At 32.0% G+C, this 21102-nt stretch overlaps 1 protein-coding gene across 1 annotated transcript in view; it reads right to left on the bottom strand.

The window, feature by feature from the left end:
• LOC149477081 (dynein axonemal heavy chain 1-like) overlaps positions 1–4454 on the bottom strand; it is a 78215-nt gene extending 73761 nt beyond the window's left edge. Inside the window, exons 1-7 of the mRNA XM_089711622.1 lie at positions 4278–4454; positions 3770–3880; positions 2543–2665; positions 2007–2152; positions 1594–1732; positions 1175–1260; positions 751–855 (exon numbers count right to left, since the gene is read on the bottom strand). Of these exons, the coding sequence (XP_089567748.1) occupies positions 751–855; positions 1175–1260; positions 1594–1732; positions 2007–2152; positions 2543–2665; positions 3770–3880; positions 4278–4454 (887 nt within the window). The remainder of the gene's footprint in view (positions 1–750; positions 856–1174; positions 1261–1593; positions 1733–2006; positions 2153–2542; positions 2666–3769; positions 3881–4277) is intronic.
• Between the last annotated feature and the right edge of the window lie 16648 nt (positions 4455–21102).

Raw genomic sequence — 21102 nt, 5'->3', positions numbered from 1 at the left:
ATCTCTGTGTGAAAATCTCTGTGTGAAAATCTCAGTGTGAAAATCTCAGTGTGAAAATCTCTGTGTGAAAATCTCTGTGTGAAAATCTCTGTGTGAAAATCTCTGTGTGAAAATCTCTGTGTGAAAATCTCTGTGTGAAAATCTGTGCCTGTCGCGAGCGCAGTCGCAAGCGAGCACAGATTTTCAATAAGTGACATTTGGCTTACAGTTATGCGTAGCAGAGAGTTATATTACGTGATGGTCATATTTTACTAAACTATATGCTTATTTATAATGTCCAAACTCAAGTAGGTATATGAATACATTCGGATAGCCCTCTAGGTCCTCTACCTCCCAGCTTCCGTACATCACTACTTTTTGGGACACCCTGTATATGGCCCTTTACACCGTATGATTTAAGTGAATATTTTCGAAGATATTACAGATTTAAAAATTGCGGGACGTAGCGTTTGTGGCGGTACCGGCCGGCCGCCCGGCTATATATTTTATACCCGTGCCATGCCGGGGCGGGCCGCTATGTTTTTATATACAACGTTCACAGTTTTTCTGTAGTGTAATATCACAGTTTTTCTGTATTTAGTATCAGCATTGCACCCGTGCGAAGCCGGGGCGGGTCGCTAGTTTAATAATAAATATACTCGAATAAAACTATACAGAGTATGACGTCATCAACAAATGAATTAAGAATATCAAAATAATTTCAAATTATTGTAAGTACCAAGAATAGTGCTATTCTGCAGTATGTTTTACCTAATGTTATTTTCTACTTCTCTCCTTAAATCTACAGCAAACTTAACGCGTCTCGCAAATGTCTCTGGATCGTCGGCCTTGAACATCAATCGGATACGGGGAATTCTGAAAATATTAATAAGTTAAGGAGTGAGAGCAATAGAAATAATAACATGTAGCTACTTGAAGTAGACCAATAAAACTAATGTACCTAATATAAAATACAAAGCTGGATATAAATTTGTATGCCATAAAACCAAAAATATCAAATTCTACAAAGCTGGATTACAAATAAGAACAAAAATAGAAAAATTATTATACATCTACCCACTTCTTGCTCAAAGTTAATTAAAGCAAATTAAAGCAGTTGGTATTTTTTAGAATAACATCACGATGTAGAAATGTATACTTTTTATTTGTAGAAATAAGTATTTAAGAAACTCACTGAAATCGTCGTTTAGTTCCATCTAGTGCCATAACTTCCCATTTATCTGTTTGTTCGTCATAACTAAATGCAGCTACATTAATCCACTGTTAATAAAAAAAATTAATAATTAATTGAGACCAATGTTACAGATTAGTTCAACAACCATCACACTTTTAACTTAGCATTGACGAAATACATACAAAAATGCTCTACAAAGTGATTTCAGTCCAACTGTTCTTTAAAAAAATCGAAGCGGAATCGGCGCGTTGAGTAGAATTTCAACGTTGTGTCAATACCGTCATGAAGTAAGGCGACGATTTTAGTATCTTGCCAAAGGAGTTTCACTTCTGACACGTGTGCTTAAAAATTATCACACACGAGTTCCTATAACCAGTCGTAATATAAACCAATTAAAATTTTAATAATAGATATGAAACCTCATATAAATTATTGAGCATCTGGAACAAATCTCCACTTTTGGTGGACTTTCCTTCCTCTTTAGGTATGAATGCGAGCCCGGGGCACGGATATTGTTCACCTTCAATCATCCCAAGGTTTAGCCATTCTTCAGGAATTCTAGAATATAAGCACTAAGTATTGCTTTATTAAATAAAATGACTCTATTTATGAATAAAAGTAGTGTAAGGTCATTACAAATATGAAATTATCTTTGCATTTCTGTCTGTTAAATAATACATAGCAAAATGAATCTTATTGTTTAGCATGAAGGTACTTTATTGCCCAACTTTAGAACGTAAACGAAGGCGAAAAATTATACGATTACAACCACGTTTATTAATTAATTATTTCTTTAAAAGTGTTTGAATTATTTTGCGTAAAAACAATGAACCTGCAATCAAAATCAGTGTTGTCGAATATTTCCAAATTTAGTTTTGGAAACGGACTGTAGAGGGCGTAGTGCTCCTGCTCTGATATTGGGTACTCCGATGGAGGTAATAACCAATATGGCTGGATGCCGAGCTCACGGAGCATTTTCTGAAATTAATTTAGATTATCCTACTATCATACTTATAATATTAATGCGAAGATTTGTAAGAATGGATGGATGGATGGATGATGGATGTTTGTATTTCACGTAAAAACTACAGAACCGATTACTATGTAGGTTATTTATGTATCTTTGAAAACGTGGGCGAAGGCGCGGGTGGAAATTTCGTTTCTAACATAAATAAAATATACCATTAACATTAATGATGCAATCATAAATTTAATACCTATGTAGTGTGTGTAATTTTAAAAGGTTCCATTGATACACAAATGTTTATTTATAATATCCTCTAGGCTCTACATTCTATCATAACAATCATTTTGCTTTATATGAATTGTGATAAAAATATAATATGTAATAGTTAAAATCATGATAACCTTTATGTTAGCAGCAAGGAATTTTCTCCTAAGCCGTTCAATTTTGACCAGCCTTGGTAATTCCTTCGGCAGCACTATGCTTAGAAACTGCAACTTTGGTACAAACGTCTCGAAGGGGAATTGCTGAGAAATAAACATTTTCATTGTAATGACGTCATGAGTAATTATTGATAAATAAATCGGTTTATTCATAACCTTTAATATGTAGCAACATTGCAGATTTTGAAACTATTTTACGTTATGTAATATTCAGTGTTGGACATTTCACAAATCAAACTACACGGTACAATAAAATTAATAATTAATAATTAATTATAATAATAATTAATAATAATACTGTCTGGCCACTCAGCCGGAGTTTTTTTTCACACCGCCGCGAGGCGAGATACTCGCCCCCCCAAAATTAATAATAATTATTCACAATTACTGTGAACGTTCTTATATAAACTTTGTTTTGTTAAAGTAATAAACCCTAATGTTATATGCTCTACCGTACAGCGTATAAAATTAGGGTGCGCTGTACCTCTCCAGGGTAAGTGCGTAGCTTTCTCTGGATAACGAAAATCTTCTGAACCAGCATAAAACACTAATCTGATAATCTCAAACCTAGCCACTACTTTATTAGAGCCTCGAAATGTTACAAAAAACTTGTTATTTAACCAAATCCAGTGAACTCATTTAAAATTAACGAGGGTTACCGTTTTTATCGAGACTAATTGATACAACTCCTTCATATAATTAAGTTACAAGTTTTTCCTTTTAATTGCGGCAAGTTTTAAAAGTCTGATCTTACTATTTTTATTTATTACAGGATTATTAAATACGGTCTTCTTAAAATAATGAAAATTGTATTTTATGTATAAGGATAAGAGAAGAAATAATTAATATTTTTGCTCGATTACGGTCAAATTCGAAAACAAGTGATTTGAATTAGTTACTGACTAAACTATGTGCAGATATTTTATATACTATATCTGTTATAAAATTTAAAAGGTATGGAATAAATGTAGCGAATTTGTTAAATAAAACAATGTGAATTTACTCTACACGTTCAAAATTTTATAATTTTCTTGTATACTAATAAAAACGTTAAAACGGTAAATAAAGCACACTAATAATATAATAAATACTACATATTACAATATAATATAATAAATACTACATATTACAATATAATATAATAAATACTACATATTACAATATAATATAATAAATACTACATATTACAATGCTCTCATCTTCTCTATACGTAGTCCATCTTCCTGGAGGTAACAGCAGTTTGGGCTTCTGTGGCTTCGGCAGTGAAACCAACATTGGCGCTAGTTTATCTGTTTTTGCCTGTAAACAACTTTTAATTACTAATACTTGAAATCATTTTAGTAGAGTCATTAGTAATTTAAGCAACGTTGTTACAAAATAAAAGAGAAAAAGTTTGTAAGGACTCTACAATAATCTACATATTCCGTGTTTTTAATTAAAAAATTAATATGTTGGCTAACGCTACCAAAAAATTAGCACAAACAGACGGAGATGATACCTATTATCTATACGTAGTAGCCCTTAATATAGATTCAAAATTGCCATAGTGAGAACTATGACTTTTTTCTCGATGAATATCGATATGACATGTAAAGTGTTCGTAACTGCAGCTAACTAGTATAGTTAGGTATTCATATAATTTATAAAACTATAATTTAAAACAATATTATATTATCTAAACCCTCTGTTAATGTACCTGTAACATAAGCTTCATGCGTTTCTTTGCATACACTTCTCTAGAAGGATCCTCTTTCATCATGTTGGAAACCAATTCCGAATAATAGCCACGCTTAGGAATCGAATCTCTCTCCGTATTGTCATAAACCACATCATGGTATTTTATTCTCTTTTTCTTACTAAATGTAACACTCATTTTTACCTATTTCACCAATTTATTGAATAAAATAATAACTATTAATATATTTATTAATGTTCATATAATTATTTAAAGTGACATTTGGTTTGACAAAAATGTTTTTAATTTTTTGTAAAACGTCAATGAATGTTTTTGTTTACTTGTTAATAAAAGGTTTTAAGGAATTATTGCTCTCAAGCCCCCGGAATCACAGACACAATAGAAAATCTATTGTGTCGTGGCCCGATCGGGCCGCTCGGTGGTCAAATGATTACATTAAAACTTATTAAACCTATTATAATTAGAAACCACTAGAAACTTAATTTATTTCTAACTGCAATATTGAAACCAATAGCGATAATCTAGCTTATTCTATTAGTATTTAGCTGGCATTGAAAGGGTCTAATATACAGTAATTATTGCGAACCTAATCCTTAAGATTGGATTCTTATTGCGGAAATAATTTGTTACAGTATCGAGTATTTGTATTATTTCTTCACGAGATTAAAGGATTCTGATGATAATAATCTATAATCACTACATAGTATAAAACAAAGTCGCTTTCTCTGTCAATATATCCCTAGTATGTGCTTAAATCATTCAAACTATTCAACGGATTTTGATATGGTTTTTTTAACCCCTAGAGCAAAGGCAGTAACTTATGTAGTATAGAAAAAGTTCACCAGATTAATACAATTACAACTGATATCCATTTTAAAATTATAATTTTTAATTTTAAAAATTAAAATTATAATTTTAAAATTGATATCAGTTGTTTATCAATTATAATTTGTTTAAAAAAACTGAGAAACGTAGCACCAAAAAAAGTCAGTACCTTTGTAACTTTCATAAAAACGTAACTGGTGTTTTCTATGTGAAATGAAAAATAATTTATAAATCTATTAATAGATCTCAATACTATTATAAAGGCGAAAGTTTGTAAGGATGTATGGATGTATGGATGTATGGATGTTTGTTACTCTTTCACGTAAAAACTACTGAACCGATTACAATGAAATTTAGCACACATATAGAGGGTAACTTGGATTAACACATAGGATAGGTTTTATCCCGGAAATCCCACGGGAACGGGAACTATGCGGGTTTTCCTTTGAAAACGCGGGCGAAGCCGCGGGCGGAAATCTAGTTTTTAATAAAGTTACGAAAAAGATATCTCTGTACAAAATAATTATAAAAGAGACACCATCTAATATACGTACGTACACCTAATTAATATTTATTTTAACACTAGCTGCACTGACAAGCGTTGTTCTGTCCTATTGCTCCTTTTACGTGTTTTCTCTCCATAAGAACCATCTTATCAAAAACAAAATCGGTTAGCCGTTCTCTAGTTTTACAATAAATTAGCAACACATTTTCCGATTCATCTATACTATATACTATAATATTACAAAGAAGAAAGGTTTGTATGTATGTATGGTTTTTCACGCATAAACTACTAGACCGATTTTGATGAAATTTGGCACAGACAATCTTTAGACCCTGAGAAAGAACATAGGCTACCTTTTATTGCGAAATATGTACCAGGGTCGCCCCTGGGCGGGGCGGACCGCTAGTTTGTGTTTATAAAGATACTAGCTTTCGGTCCGTGGCTTCGCCCGCTTTGTCTAAAACCTAATAAATTATATAAAAAAACCTTCCTCTTGAATCACTGTATCTATTAATTCATCACTCCTAGACTTGATTAGATTAAACGCAAAAGTCCTATCTAAAAAAATTAAATACAATAATTATGAAAGCAAGTAAGAGAAAAACGCTATGAATTTTAAAAAATTATGCAAATGTATTTTTATATAGCTTAAACTAAAAGTGTCATGAAACACTTGGTACAGCGAGGATATATTTTATTTCATTTCATTTCTTGTTATATAGAGCTATAAGATAAGAGATGCATCCGCTACATGTGAAAAAATATATTATGTAACATAATATGTGAGGTTTCTCTGAATATAACGATTGCAATAAATTGGTAAGTACAAAAATTTATGCGATTAAAATAATATTATATTATAAGACGTGTCATTTGTAAACGAAATATTCAAGTGAACTAAATTATAAAATACTTAGCTAAAGTTGAAAAATAATCATGAGTCTAGTTTATCCAAAAACCATGGAGCCACTTTGCCTGTCGAAGTTTTAGCGCTTCTTCATGAGAATTTTACATAGGCTAGAAAGATTAAGGTATCTTTGAGCCAAGACAAATTTGACAAAACATAAATTACGAATCGCATGTTTTGTGGCTCCACCAGACGCTAATTACAGTAAGGAAAACACCGACTTTTTCAGGCCATTGTCGGTGATAATTAAATTCAATTTGGCGGCAAAAGTGGTTATAATAATTAATGTTATGGAACCGTGTGTTTTGCAAGCCAGACTGTCTGGCATATTCGCTTATTAACTAGCGCTGTTCTGCTGTGTTGGTCTGCGTAAAATTCGCATTTTATGTGCTTGATCTTTTACCCTTTCTTTATCGTTTTGGGAATCTACGGGAATGTCAGCAATACTTTGATTATAATTTTTTTAATAGTTGTTTGGCGTTTGTTTACAAAGTTTATACTTACAGTTAATACTTATAATGTGAATTAAGCTACAGCAAATTCTTATATTGTTAAATTTGTTTTGTTATTGTGTTTATTGCTGAAATAAATAATTTTTCATTTGTCAGTGTACAATAATTACGGGTAGGTTTTATCACAGGTTTTAGTGAGTTATGATGTCATTAAGTCATTAATTACTTAATCATTCCAATAGTTAGATAATTTCAAAATTTTACAAAATACAGTCAAGCGATAATATGTTAATCAAGGAATAGTTTCACTTGAAAAAAAAAACGTGTGCGTGTACTAGTGTACACACGTAAGAAGTGAAACTTCTTTATATGACCTTATTTAAAAAAAAAATTACTATATGCAACTTTACAGAAGTACGTCGAATCAAAGATGGCGCGTAACGGAAAAATGTCACGCGTAACGAAAAAATGTTACACTAAATTTTTTTCCAACCCCGATAAAGAAGTTTCACTTCAATAAATACAATAAAAAGAAGAGAGAATATTAAATTCGATTTTAAATTATAATAAATAAAATGCCTCTGGCGATGGAATACATATTTATTTGAATACAATGTGAAATGAAACGCGAACAAGCGGCAATAGTTAATTAATGCTGAAAATTATGTTTTAATTATGTATTTGTGATGAACTGTATTTGTTAAACCTAATGATAGTAATTTTAGGTTTATTATAAAATTTAGTTTTGACGTCACTAGTTTCATTAAAGGTCAAATAATTATAGTTTAAATGAGATTTTGTTTGGTAATCTATTATTTCACATTTCTACATAGTTATATAGTTTTTAGTAAAGAATACATGAAACTTATTACCGTATACCGATATAATATGCATTATTGGAATTATAAAAAACGTATATAAATAACTAGCTTTCCGTCAGCGGCTTCACCCGCGTAGTCAAATAAAAACCTGCAGAGTTCCCGTAGGATTTCCGGGATAAAAACTATGTTCTCAGATCTCAAGCTATATCTGAACCAAATTAAATCCATGCTGTAATTGTTGAATTTAGTTAGGGCATACACACAAAAATCTATCCGGCCATAGACGGTTTATCCACAGGGTTTACTGCATCAGCTATTTTAATAAAATTTGGTAGCGACCAAGGCTCAAAACACAAGCAAATGCACAAGAAAATTTGCCTGTTAAATGCTTTATGTGCTGGGTAAATTTCGTCCATGCAATGGCAACACTGTCATGTAGAAACAGGGTTTACGCGGGAAATTCGATGTTTACTCGTTCTGCGTGTCGACGTTGTCAAAGGCCGACATTACTGTAGTATAGAGGAAGGGGTAGCCAACCTTTTGTAGTGTGGTAATAGGTTTGGTAGGGTGCTTGTTTGTGGTTTCGTATTACGAGAATTTTAGGATTTTCCTGACTTAAGTTTATAGTAGTCCATTATTAGATATTCAAACTTAAACATGTATGTACGCATGTACTTAGCCACTTAAATATCATATCAAGTCAGTCATATCATTTGAATATTTTCATCTGTCGATAAATTATTACCTATTATAGAAATCACTCATAGCAAATGTAAAAGTATACAGGGTGGCCGGTCAATTGACGTCACAAAAAAAAATGTAGGTCCGGTATGTTGTGGAGTATCCGAATCACCCCCATGTATGTTCCGCGATTTTTTATAGTTTCGGAGTTATGATTTTTTTTCGATTTTTTGAGGAATTTCGACTTGATCATCTTAAAAAATTTCTAAAAGAAAAAGCATAGACTTTTTTAGAGTTTATTTTTTTTGCAACTGAGTTCCTATGAGTTGCACTTTTATGCCTAAAATAATCAGCTTCGTAACTTTGATGAAAGTTATGAAAATGTTGGTCTAAAGTTAAAAATTTACGTTCCGTGAATTATGACTTAAATTTTCAACTTGAAATTAAAAATCTAAACAGGTGACCTTATGATTTCTTAGTTAGTCTTAAAACTGCGCCAGACTCTCAGCTTTCATAATAATAATAATAAAGTGGTACTTAATGGGGGGATTTTGGCTAAAATCGGTCTTCAAAGACAGCAAGGTGGAAAATTCTTAAAATTAGCCAACTGATTAAAAATAAATTTTTCATTCCTACGGCTAATTTAATGATTAGAGAATGCTGAAAACCTATCGTGTTGGTTGGATAAGGAAAGTTTTAAGTAAGAAGTAGATCATAATGTAAAAATAATTTAATATTTTTTAAATTTACAATAGATTTTCAAAGTGGCCACCTCCAGCAGTATTACACATTGTACACCTTGGTAAGAAACGGCAACTTTTACCTGCAATAACAATGGGCTGAAAGGATAAGAGACCGTATTGCTATCTCTCTCACTCTCGGTGGCGTGAGGGGCCGAGCGCAACCGACCAAATCCAATACAAAACAAGTTTGTTAGTTACCGACCTCAGTTGTGCTCACATTGTGTTTATTGCTACTCGTGTCGCCATTTTATTACCCACGGACTCCGCCGCTGCTTACTTGTTTGACTACTTAGCTCGTTTATTGGACTGTGTTTTGCATTGTGATTTGGACTTTGTTTACTTGGAAGTGTAAGAGATGAGTTACACGTTAAGTGAATATGCAGAAATGCATTATTTTTATGGAGTTGCACGAGGAAACGGCGTTGAGGCAGCGAAACTGTATCGCGAACAACTTCAACGCCGTGGTGGACCACAACCTCTGCGATATCCCGACCATCGTGTTTTTATTAACACACACAACACCTTGATGGCAGGCCGCATTCCTGGCCAACGCGGCAATCGTGAAGGAATCTTTAGAGCAGACCTGGATCGCACAGAAGTGGTGCTGGAAGCAGTTCAGCAAAATCCGTCTACGAGTACGAGAGCTATAGCTCGTGCTTTAGACATCCCAAGGACTTCTATCCAAGCCATACTACACGATGAAGGATACCACGCGTTCCACTTTCGACGAGTCCAAGCTTTACAGCCGACAGACCACCAATTGCGCATTGATTTTTGCCAAACCATGTTAAGAAAAGAGCAAGATAAAGTTTTATGGTCAGATGAATCAAGATTTGAGCGATCTGGAATATTCAATATTCATAATTACCACACGTGGGCGATGGAAAATCCACACGCTGTGAGAGCTTCAACCTTTCAACATCGTTTTAGCGTTAACTTGTGGTCTGGTGTCCTCAATGGCGAACTAATTGGTCCGTTTGAATTGCCGACTAGACTTGATGGAGCAACCTACAGAAACTTCTTGGAAAATGAACTTCCATTGTTGCTGCAAGAAGTTAATCTCGAACTTAGACGCACTATGGTGTTTCAAAATGACGGCGCACCGTGTCACTACGCAACACAAGTCCGAAATTATTTAAATGAAGCATACCCCAACAGATGGATAGGACGCAGTGGACCAATTAGATGGCCTCCACGCTCACCTGACCTCAACCCCATCGATTTTTTCATTTGGGGCTATTACAAGGAAATAGCATACGCCCGAGAATGTTCGAGTGAACAAGAGCTGAGGCAGAAGATTACAGAAGCCAAACGTGTTGTCAAGGAGAACAGAGAAGCATTTAGACGATTGAAACACAATTTCTTACGAAGGTGTAGAATGTGTATTGCTGCTGGAGGTGGCCACTTTGAAAATTTATTGTAAATTTAAAAAATATTAAATTATTTTTACATTATGATCTACTTCTTACTTAAAACTTTCCTTATCCAACCAACACGATAGGTTTTCAGCATTCTCTAATCATTAAATTAGCCGTAGGAATGAAAAAATTATTTTTAATCAGTTGGCTAATTTTAAGAATTTTCACCTTGCTGTCTTTGAAGACCGATTTTAGCCAAATTCCCCCCATTAAGTACCACTTTATTATTATTATTATGAAAGCTGAGAGTCTGGCGCAGTTTTAAGACTAACTAAGAAATCATAAGGTCACCTGTTTAGATTTTTAATTTCAAGTTGAAAATTTAAGTCATAATTCACGGAACGTAAATTTTTAACTTTAGACCAACATTTTCATAACTTTCATCAAAGTTACGAAGCTGATTATTTTAGGCATAAAAGTGCAACTCATAGGAACTCAGTTGCAAAAAAAATAAACTCTAAAAAGTCTATGCTTTTTTTTTTAGAAATTTTTTAAGATGATCAAGTCGAAATTCCTCAAAAAATCGAAAAAAAATCATAACTCCGAAACTATAAAAAATCGCGGAACATACATGGGGGTGATTCGGATACTCCACAACATACCGGACCTACATTTTTTTTTGTGACGTCAATTGACCGGCCACCCTGAGCCAGCATAACACTTTTATTGACATAGATCCGTTTCTATCTTCATGTATAAAATATAGAATTATATACACATTAAATATCAAAGGTTTATCAGCCCTGTTCGATCGCATTGTTGCGTTCTACAAAGGATGCGAGGATTATTGTCCGACGCGTTTTAAAATGACGTCAGAGGTTTGGGCATATTTTCCGTAAACGACGTAAATTAGATGCTTTAGAGCTTAGAGCATTCATTTAGAGCTTTAGAGTAAATTACCTACATCCTGAATTAAATATTGTTTATTTGGATATTTGTTTACAAAGGCAAAAATATTTTTACTGGTTAATAGTTGAGCTACAGAAGCAATTTGGTCTTTTATTAATTAATTGTTTTATTCTTTACATTTTATTTCTTTGTTAATATATTGTTTTCTATTTTAATCGAATAATAGAGAATGAAAAATAACATGTTTTCTTTCATTCAATATTTTGGATAAAATACTTCTAACACAAACACTTATTTTTCGAGAACAATACGTTATTTTTCTTACAGAATTCTTTTAATCTAAGTGTAAAGGACTGTTAGTGAAGTTTTTACGAAAATATATGTTAAGTTTTCTCCATTGGGATCCTACATGATGATGAATGGGCCACTTTGACGTGCGTTGTGTTTAGGCCGTGTAAACGGACTTTAGTTTAGTAGGGCCCTGGTTTTGGAGCCCCAGTTAATATTATATTCTTTGTATTATCTTGCATTGATTCTTTGTTACTATTGGTCGTAGCATTGTGTATGTATTCGTTGATAGGTGGACTGTCGAAAACATAAATAGTTTTCCAATTCCAATGACCCTGAATTATTTAGTAGTTCCTGAGATTATAGCTCGTGCAAACACACTACTCTACTTTATAGTATTGGTAAAGACATTTCATAAAATTACTATGCACGTATTAATGAAATAATAATTAGTAATATTATACGTAAGGATATAGATAAACAAAAATAATAAGATATCTATTAATAAACTAATATTTAAAGGTCGAATAAGCTTAGATTTACTTAAACTAAATTATTTAAATCCGTTTCAATTATTGATATTCTCTAAGGATTGATTTGTTGTCGATTTTGATAAATTGCGTTACAAGAAATATTAAATAATTAGTAGCGAGGTTAATTAATGTCTGTCTACGAATATCGATTCAAATTCTTAATGGGTATAATCAGTACCAAAACTTTAACTTTTTGTTTCATTAAATATAAAAGTTTGAAAAGTTAAGCTTTTATGAAAATTATTAATTACTGAGTAAATATATGTATACCTATTGTAAATAGGCTCTTGTAAGAATATTTAATGTAAGAACGGCTGGGTCAGTTTTTATGAGCCTATGGCATCATGGGAATCCATTTGGTAAATACCAAACCATATAATATCATAGTATTGAGACTATACATAATTATAGTCACCGTATGTAATATTAAATATGTAAGTATTAATATTAAATCTGTAAGACCATGGAGCAATGAAGTAAGAAAAGTGCTATAAAAAAGTTTCATTGTAAGCCAAAGGAAAATATTTCCTAGGGCCCTGTTTCATAGCCCTAGATTACGGACCATTCGGCCCGTACATCCTCTTTATACAGGGTTATCTCACTGCACTTATGTAGTTCTCAGAATAATAGTATTTTTACCTCTATAATGAAAACTTGCGGTGTATTCAACGCTGTGTAAGCCTTTCACGGAGATTAGAAAACAGCTTCCTTTATTTGGGCTCGGAATTGCTTTGATATCTCTATTTGTGATATAATAATGTACGGATATGTACGGTACCTAATGTACGGATGTAATATTTCACGTTTATAATCTCACTGAAAGCCACAAGTTGGTTGATTAGTTTTTGCATGGTTGAATAACTAACATACTGATTCAGCTAAAGTTTCGTACTTTAATGTTAAGAATAATGATTTTATTTTGGACTAAGTTTTTATTTTTAATTTATTACTGTACTTCTCTGTAGAAGCGAAATTGCCAATCAATACAAGAAAAAACTATCTTCTTTTATAGAAGAACTTTTACACATAAATAAAAAGCATAAGAAATTTAGAGACGGGTAAATCTGACATAATTGTAGAGCCATGGAGGCTGTAGATAAGAATTAAATTTCATAATAATTATTATGATATTATACGTACATGATATCTTTGCTACATTAAAATTATATAATTTAGCAAAGCCGGTATTCTGGTTAAAAAATAATACATGCAAAACTGTGACATAGCGAAAGGCAATTTCAAGATACGTTTTAAAATTGTGTATTTATTAAAAACTCATAGCGTGCTCATTTAAATGGAAAAATGAAAATAAAATATGTTGAGAATGGATGCACAAAAGGCATGTTTCATTTTCATAGCTTAGATGCATCAAAGGTGCAATTTTGAGGAGAAATTATTTGAACTGAGTATTATACGCTGAGATAAAACTTATCCTTTTTTAGTAGAAGTAATAGTGGTCAAGCTTATGAACTTAATTATGAAGGGTGTTAATTATTATTCATATCCTAACTAATATTATAAATGCGAAAGTAATTCGGTCTGTCTGTCTCTCTTCACGTCTCAATCACTAAACCGATTTGGATGAAATTTGGTACTTTAGTAAGATAGCTTGAGACATGAGAAACGACATAGAGGCAGACATAAGAAACTGTTAGGTTTTTTTTTGACTACGCGGTATAATATCGGCTTTCTTTATCGACGAAAAAAATGTATATTTGTGCGTTCAAACGAACAAATATATTCTTCAAGTTTATATTAGAAGTGCACATAAAAAAGCAAGATCTTCTTTCAGCTCCAAATTAAAAAAAAAAAACAATAAGTTGTTAAAACGTACATATTTTAAATTCCTATGCTAAAAAATATAAAATTATGGCTTTTATCTTTATCTATCATGTCTTTAAATTATAAATTTAAACAAATAATTTGAATATTTTTCAGCCACGCGTGATACCAAATAAGACTAATTATTCTAAATACATCGCTTTTACATTTGACTGTACTTTTTAATTAAAATGAATTTTGTAATATGAGTGTCCTGCGTGACTAAATTCCCTTGAGGAATAGTGTAGCAAGTGATTAAAAATGTTTTTATTCGTCAAGTAGCATAAATCGATTCCATAGTTTTTGAGTAAGTAATAAATCTTCTAACTTCAAAATTAGATAAGAGAGATATGAATGAATGAATGAATGAATGAATGAATGAATGAAAGAGATATAAGATAGATAAGAAATTATTAGGCAGATCGGGCAAGTTTCCGCTATTTTTGGACTTTACATAGGTACATTTTTCATTTTTTCATTTTTTTTTTAAATATGCATTTCATATATATTTGCGTTAATATTCTAGCTTAATGCAAATAATACATCATATTATTTATTATATTATAAATATTATACCAGTTATAGGTAAGAAAAAGTGAATCCATACTATTCCATACTAATATTATAAATGCGAAAGTAACTCTGTCTGTCTGTCTGTTACTCAATCACGCCTAAACTACTGAACCAATTTTCATGAAATTTGGTATGGAGATATTTTGATACCCGAGAAAGGACATAGGCTACCTGTTATTGCGAAATATAGACCACGGGCGAAGCCGGGGCGGACCACTAGTTTATTATAAATACTTTGATGTTCCACGTCGTTTCTCTTCATAATGGATTGTTAAAATGCGGCCGGAGCGTTTCCTGCTTCCTTTTATGATAAAAGTCTATTTACCCCTTTAGCGAAAGATGTTCTCTAAAAAATTACTTAACAATGAAAGTACCTATATTCTCTAAGTAAACACATCACTACTTTTACTTTTCTTGTTACCAAAGTATGAAAAAAATTGCAGACAAACAGACATGATTTTATTTCGTACTAGCTGTGCCCCGCGGTTTAACCAGCATTGCTTTGCTCCTGTTGGTGATGATAATAAATATTCTATATAGCCTTCCCGGAAAAATGTGCTATCTAACACTGAAAGAATTCCTCAAATCGGACCAGCAGTTCCTGAGATTAGCCCGTTCAAACAAACAAACTCTTCAGCTTTATAATAAACTAGCTGCGCTCCGCGATTTCACCCGCATGACTCCGCTCCTTTTGGTCTTAGCGTGATTAATTGATTATATAATATTATAGCCTATACCGCTATAGCCTTCCTCGATGAATGGGCTATCTAACATCGAAAGAATTTTTCAAATCGGACCAGTAGTTCCTGAGATTAGCGCGTTCAAACAAACAAACAAACTCTTCAGCTTAATAATATTAGTACCTATAGAAGTGCATACTAATTTTAAGTAAATCTTATATATAAAAATGAATCGCAAAATGTGTTGGTAAGCGCATAACTCGAGAACGGCTGAACCGATTTCGATAATTCTTTTTTTATTATATTCCTTGAAGTACGAGGATGGTTTTTATGTAGAGAAAACGTAAATATGTACCACGGGCGAAGCCGGGGCGGACCGCTAGTCTTATATATAAAAATGAATCGCAAAATGTGTTGGTAAGCGCATAACTCGAGAACGGCTGAACCGATTTCGATAATTCTTTTTTTATTATATTCCTTGAAGTACGAGGATGGTTCTTATGTAGAGAAAACGTAAATATTATGTACCACGGGCGAAGCCGGGGCGGACCGCTAGTATTCAATAAATATAGTTACTTCATTGTAGCGGATTCAAATTAGTTTCGACCAATTATATTTGTTGTTTGTGTAAAAAGCACTTTATTATAATGTAATAATACCATATCCATTGTATTGATTCTATTGTAAATATATTTGTTGTCTAAGCTATATATGTAGTACATAAAAAACTAATAGTAGGAAAAAATAATAAGAAAGTTAGCTGGGATTCGAACCCACGACTTGATCATCGGAAGTAAAATTTTATTGTAGTTACTACTACGATATCAATTCTAAAAGAAACGCTCGTAGTAATATTTGAAGTACAATCATTTTTTTTTAAATCAATTAATATTGTTTTTAAAGCTTTTTTAGAGCTTTTAATTTACTCTTAAACATTGTGGGACTATGTAAGGCCGGCTACTCACGAACCTGCCGCAGGAGCAATTTCAGTTGTTCTCTAAATTGCCCCTGCTTGCCTATACACATCACAATTAAGGAGGCAATTAAGGTTCCAATTTCAAAATTGCCCCAGGAGGAGGTAAGAAATAAAAACAAACAATGATGCAATCTTCTATGATTTGTATATTAAATGTACATTTATTTAAACAGTAAGTTCACAATACTCGTCAATTTGAGATGAATCTACGAATTTTTCATACTATTAATTGACTAGATACTTATAGTAATAAATACTTGAATATTGGCACACAATAATTGATTTTATAAATACTGAAATGAGTAATAGGCTACATCTTATTTAACATTTAGAATATTTTTTATAATTTATTTTATAAATTATATGTTTAATACTTATATTTAAAAACAAAAGCTATCAAAATACAATAAGATCATCCATGATAGTTTTAATAAAAAGTTAAAATTTGAAATTATCTATATAGTCAACCGGGGCAAATGCAACTAAAAAATAACAAGTCTCAAGTTTGATCGGTTGCAGTTATCTCCTTTTATATTTGGTCATTTATTTGACCCATTTATTGTTTTTTGTATTTATTCAAGATTATTTTAAACCAAACAAGCAATACAGTAGTCTTATAAATAACTGGTAGTGAGAATATTTCCTAAAATTGGTAGAAAAAGTTACATTAACCCCATGTCGGGGGTAAATGCAACTAACTGCCATAGCTCTTCTTCTATTTCATATAAAACAACGAATATAGAATATATTTATGAGATTTCATGTTATTCATAGGATTTTGAACTGGATTACCGTGTAGCAAGGACGAGTTTTCAGGAAAAATCTTATTTTTCTAAATGTGGGGCAAATGCAACTATTTGTTAGAGAATTAGTGTGGGGAATGCAAAAAACTTATTCATCGATATTTTTTTATTATTCTGCGTGTGATTTGTATCGTACTATTGTGTATAAGGGAACTATTGCTACAATAACGTTGCGATCGTAGATGGCGCCGCATTATTTAGAGGAAAAACTCATGTAGGTACTTTGATTTACCACTTTAAATCGCAACAAAAAAAAATTACAATGCCCCTACCTACTAAGTCAATTTTAGTTTTTGGTCAAAACAAATAATATTCTTTGTGTTAAATCCTATTAATATTATAAAGGCGAAAGTTTGTATGGATGTATGGATGTTTATTACTCTTTCACGTAAAAACTACTGAACCGATTACAATGAAATTTAGCACACATATAGAGGGTAACTTGGATTAACACATAGGGTAGGTTTTATCCCGGAAATCCCACGAGGACGGGAACTATGCGGGTTTTCCTTTGAAAACGCGGGCAAAGCCGCGGGCGGAAATCTAGTATTGTTATAAACGTAAACCAAACAAAATACGTTTATTAGTTAATCAACCGTTTATTAAAAATTACTTGGACAATCACAGAACTATCCTACTTAGTTTTACATAAGAGATTCACAACTTTGGTTTCGTAAACAATGAAAAAAACAAACTCTATCATCTAAAATAATACCCTGGCTTACTTATTTAACAGTCTCTACAAAAAAATCGTACACAACAATCATTTTTTTAAGAATACCTATAAGGTTTTAACAATATGTAAGTCTCTAATAAATCTAACACACAGCAATCACATTTTTCAGGAATATAAAGTTTTAACAACATTTAAGTCTCTAGTCTCTTTATAAAAAATCTTTTTCTGTCTTTATAAAAAATGATCTCGGCACCCCATACTCTGCAGCGGCTGCATAACTATTTAATTTTTTACTACGCACAGCTTCCAATGCTTTCATAAGATCATCTTGCGAGTAGCCAACTTCTTTTTTACGTTTGTAATTCCTCACCATCTGAAATACCATTGAAGTATAGTAATAAACACTTACTACTTTGACTGCAACATGCCGTTACGGCCTGCAGCATTAATATGTTAAGCAATAATAAAAAAAAGTGTGTGCGTGTAACCTTTACGCGCGATTGAAGTAAAACTTCTGTGGCGTTGACGACATATATCACTGAAATGATTAAATATTAACTTAAATAAATAAATATTATATTATAATTTAATTATATTTATTATTCATGTGCTTTACAAAGATTATTTAAATGTTATATTAATATTATTCATTCGAAACAGGTAATTGAATGTCATCATAATTTCTTACGTACGAAATTATAGGTTTGTGGTAACTATAATGTGAAACATAAATTTTACTCTCTAAATTTGCTACTTTTCTTGAAAATACAGCATCTACCGTTGTACCGAAACGCGTTGTTGAATGAAGTCGAGAAGTATTCATAGATAAATCAAATTTTTCTTCTAAAAAATCAATTAACGGCTGAGATTCCTGAGAGCGAAAAACAACATTAAAATCTCCAGTTAGAATCATCGGTAATTCATGATAATTACTATTTAAAAGTCGAGAACCTTCAATTGTGAAGTGAAGTAATTGCTGATGAATAAATTTTATGATATTTGTCAGGCTAGTATTTGTAGAAATATAAATAACAACGATAATCACAGGTTGGTCATTCGTATTAACACATCGAACCAAGGCGATGTCACCAATTTGTGAAACCTCATCGGAAATTTGTGATAATATAGTTGGTGAAATATTTTGAATTGGTGTTACATTGTTCAGTGTATCTGTAGATGAATGATATACAGCTACTCCACCAGCAGTTGAGTTGGGTCGTTTGTATTGGGTAACGCAATAAAAATTTTCAATAAGAATTTGTTCGTCATTTTTCATCCAAGTTTCGGAAAATAACAGCAATGTGGACCTTTTTAATACTTTATCATTTAGATCAGAAACATGAGCACGTAAACTTTGGCAGTTGAAGGAAAATAGTGTAATGTTACTCTCATTTACAAGGTTATATAATTCTTCCTGTTGTGTTATTAGGCGAGAATTTGAAAGTCTTTCAAATTCACACTGTAAATCAACTATTCCCCCTGGACGCTTTCTTCCATGATAAAATTTGTTGTCATCGGTGTTTGAGACAATGAACAATCCATTTATATCAGTTACTCGTGATAATGCTACATATAACAGCTGCTGACTGTGACTTTTATTGTATTCATAAACGATTTGATCAAAAGTACCACCTTGAGACTTATGATATAGATAAGTGATTTCTCTTTGCAAATATTGTCTTATTTCTATTCATTGGTACAGATGACGATCTTCGTAAAATTGGGACTGCTGTTCTACTAATGTTTAGAGTTTGAATATGATGGGCAGCTTTTTTCCTAATTTTCTCTCCTATCTTACCAGGAAACTCAAGCCATAAGCGTATGATGTTATCACTGTCATCACGTTCAATATACACTAACTTTCCAACACAACCGTTGGCTAAGCCATCAGATACATCAATATTGGTTGTAATAATGTAAAATTTGTTAAGAACTAATATGATTTCATAAGGCGATCCTCCTGTATCAATAACTGACATTTTATGAAATTGTTGGCGTACATATGCTTCTTGTTCAACTGAATGACAACCTATATACATATCTGTTGCTATGGATACTACTTTGTCTTCAGCAATATTTAAAATAGATTGATTATAATCCGCAACATGTTTATTTTTATTTTTAATTTACTTATTTTAAAAGGAATAAATAAACAAGTATATTTAGAGATTTTCAAAAAATTTTGCAATTTAAAATAATGTTTTTGAAACTGTTGAATTTTTCATTCACTTTGCTATTCACAATTGATCCGTTTGAAAATTTGAAAATAAATAATCCTAATTGATTATGATATTTGCCACTAGCTGGCGTATAAGTCAAGAAGCGTGTAGTATATGACATATACTTACAACCAATCAGAATTATTATTTTTAAATGGCGGAAACTACACAGCGTTACTTCCGTCAGAAAAAAAATCTGAGTTACTCCCTAGTCGCGCCTAAAGAAGTTTTACTTCAATAAATAAATAAGTTAGCATTCAATTAGAATTCAGTTTATTGATCATTTGTTTTACACGTTCATTCACTGCTCGGTAGTTAAACATTAAACATGTCTACCTAATTTTATGATTTAGATGTTTCTCATCATACAACTATTGTTTAAAATATTTAGAGGCAAAAAAGACGACCTCGTTTTTAGTTATATTCTTTAACCACGCTGGTTTTATCTAATTTGAATTTTACTTACGAACCCGTCTCTGGGTATAATATCGAAAAAAAAATCGATGGTTCTTCTTTAATTAATCATAAAGAAAGTATATTTTGACTACCAAGAAGGATACATAATAAATTAAAAATATCGACACTGTCACATCACTAGTGTTTTTAGTTTCATACAAAAATATAAGGGGCTATTGTAACTAACCTCACAGTTGCAATAACCCCATAGTGAAATTTTCATGGGGCAAATGTAACTGCATCAATAACACAAAATAGAGTCAACTAACGCACTTAAAATATAAATGAAATAACTTACGGCTTGTGATAATCGTGTCCAATCAAAAACACCTGCAAAAAATCACTCCTAAACAATTTTTTTGTCTGCAAAACCCGACACCTGTTTTTACGCACACCAACTTCAAAATGGCGGTTTGACAAAATGGCCTATAAATCAAATAGTTTTCATCGTAGTGGCGCCATCTATTATTTGTAAGATTTATTAGTCGTTGAGTTATTGAATCATAGATGGCGATATATTACAACAACTCTAATAAATGAGTTATGATAAGTAGTTGCAATTGCCCCATAGTTGCAATTGCCCCGGTTGACCCTACTAG

The sequence above is a fragment of the Colias philodice genome, chromosome 26, assembly GCF_061535455.1.
Source record: "Colias philodice isolate Cphi_HAF_F1 chromosome 26, ilColPhil1 Martin Lab GWU primary, whole genome shotgun sequence".
Lineage (NCBI taxonomy): Eukaryota > Metazoa > Arthropoda > Insecta > Lepidoptera > Pieridae > Colias > Colias philodice.
Note: the sequence above shows the minus strand (reverse complement) of the source record. Positions and strands in the feature narration are given on the sequence as shown.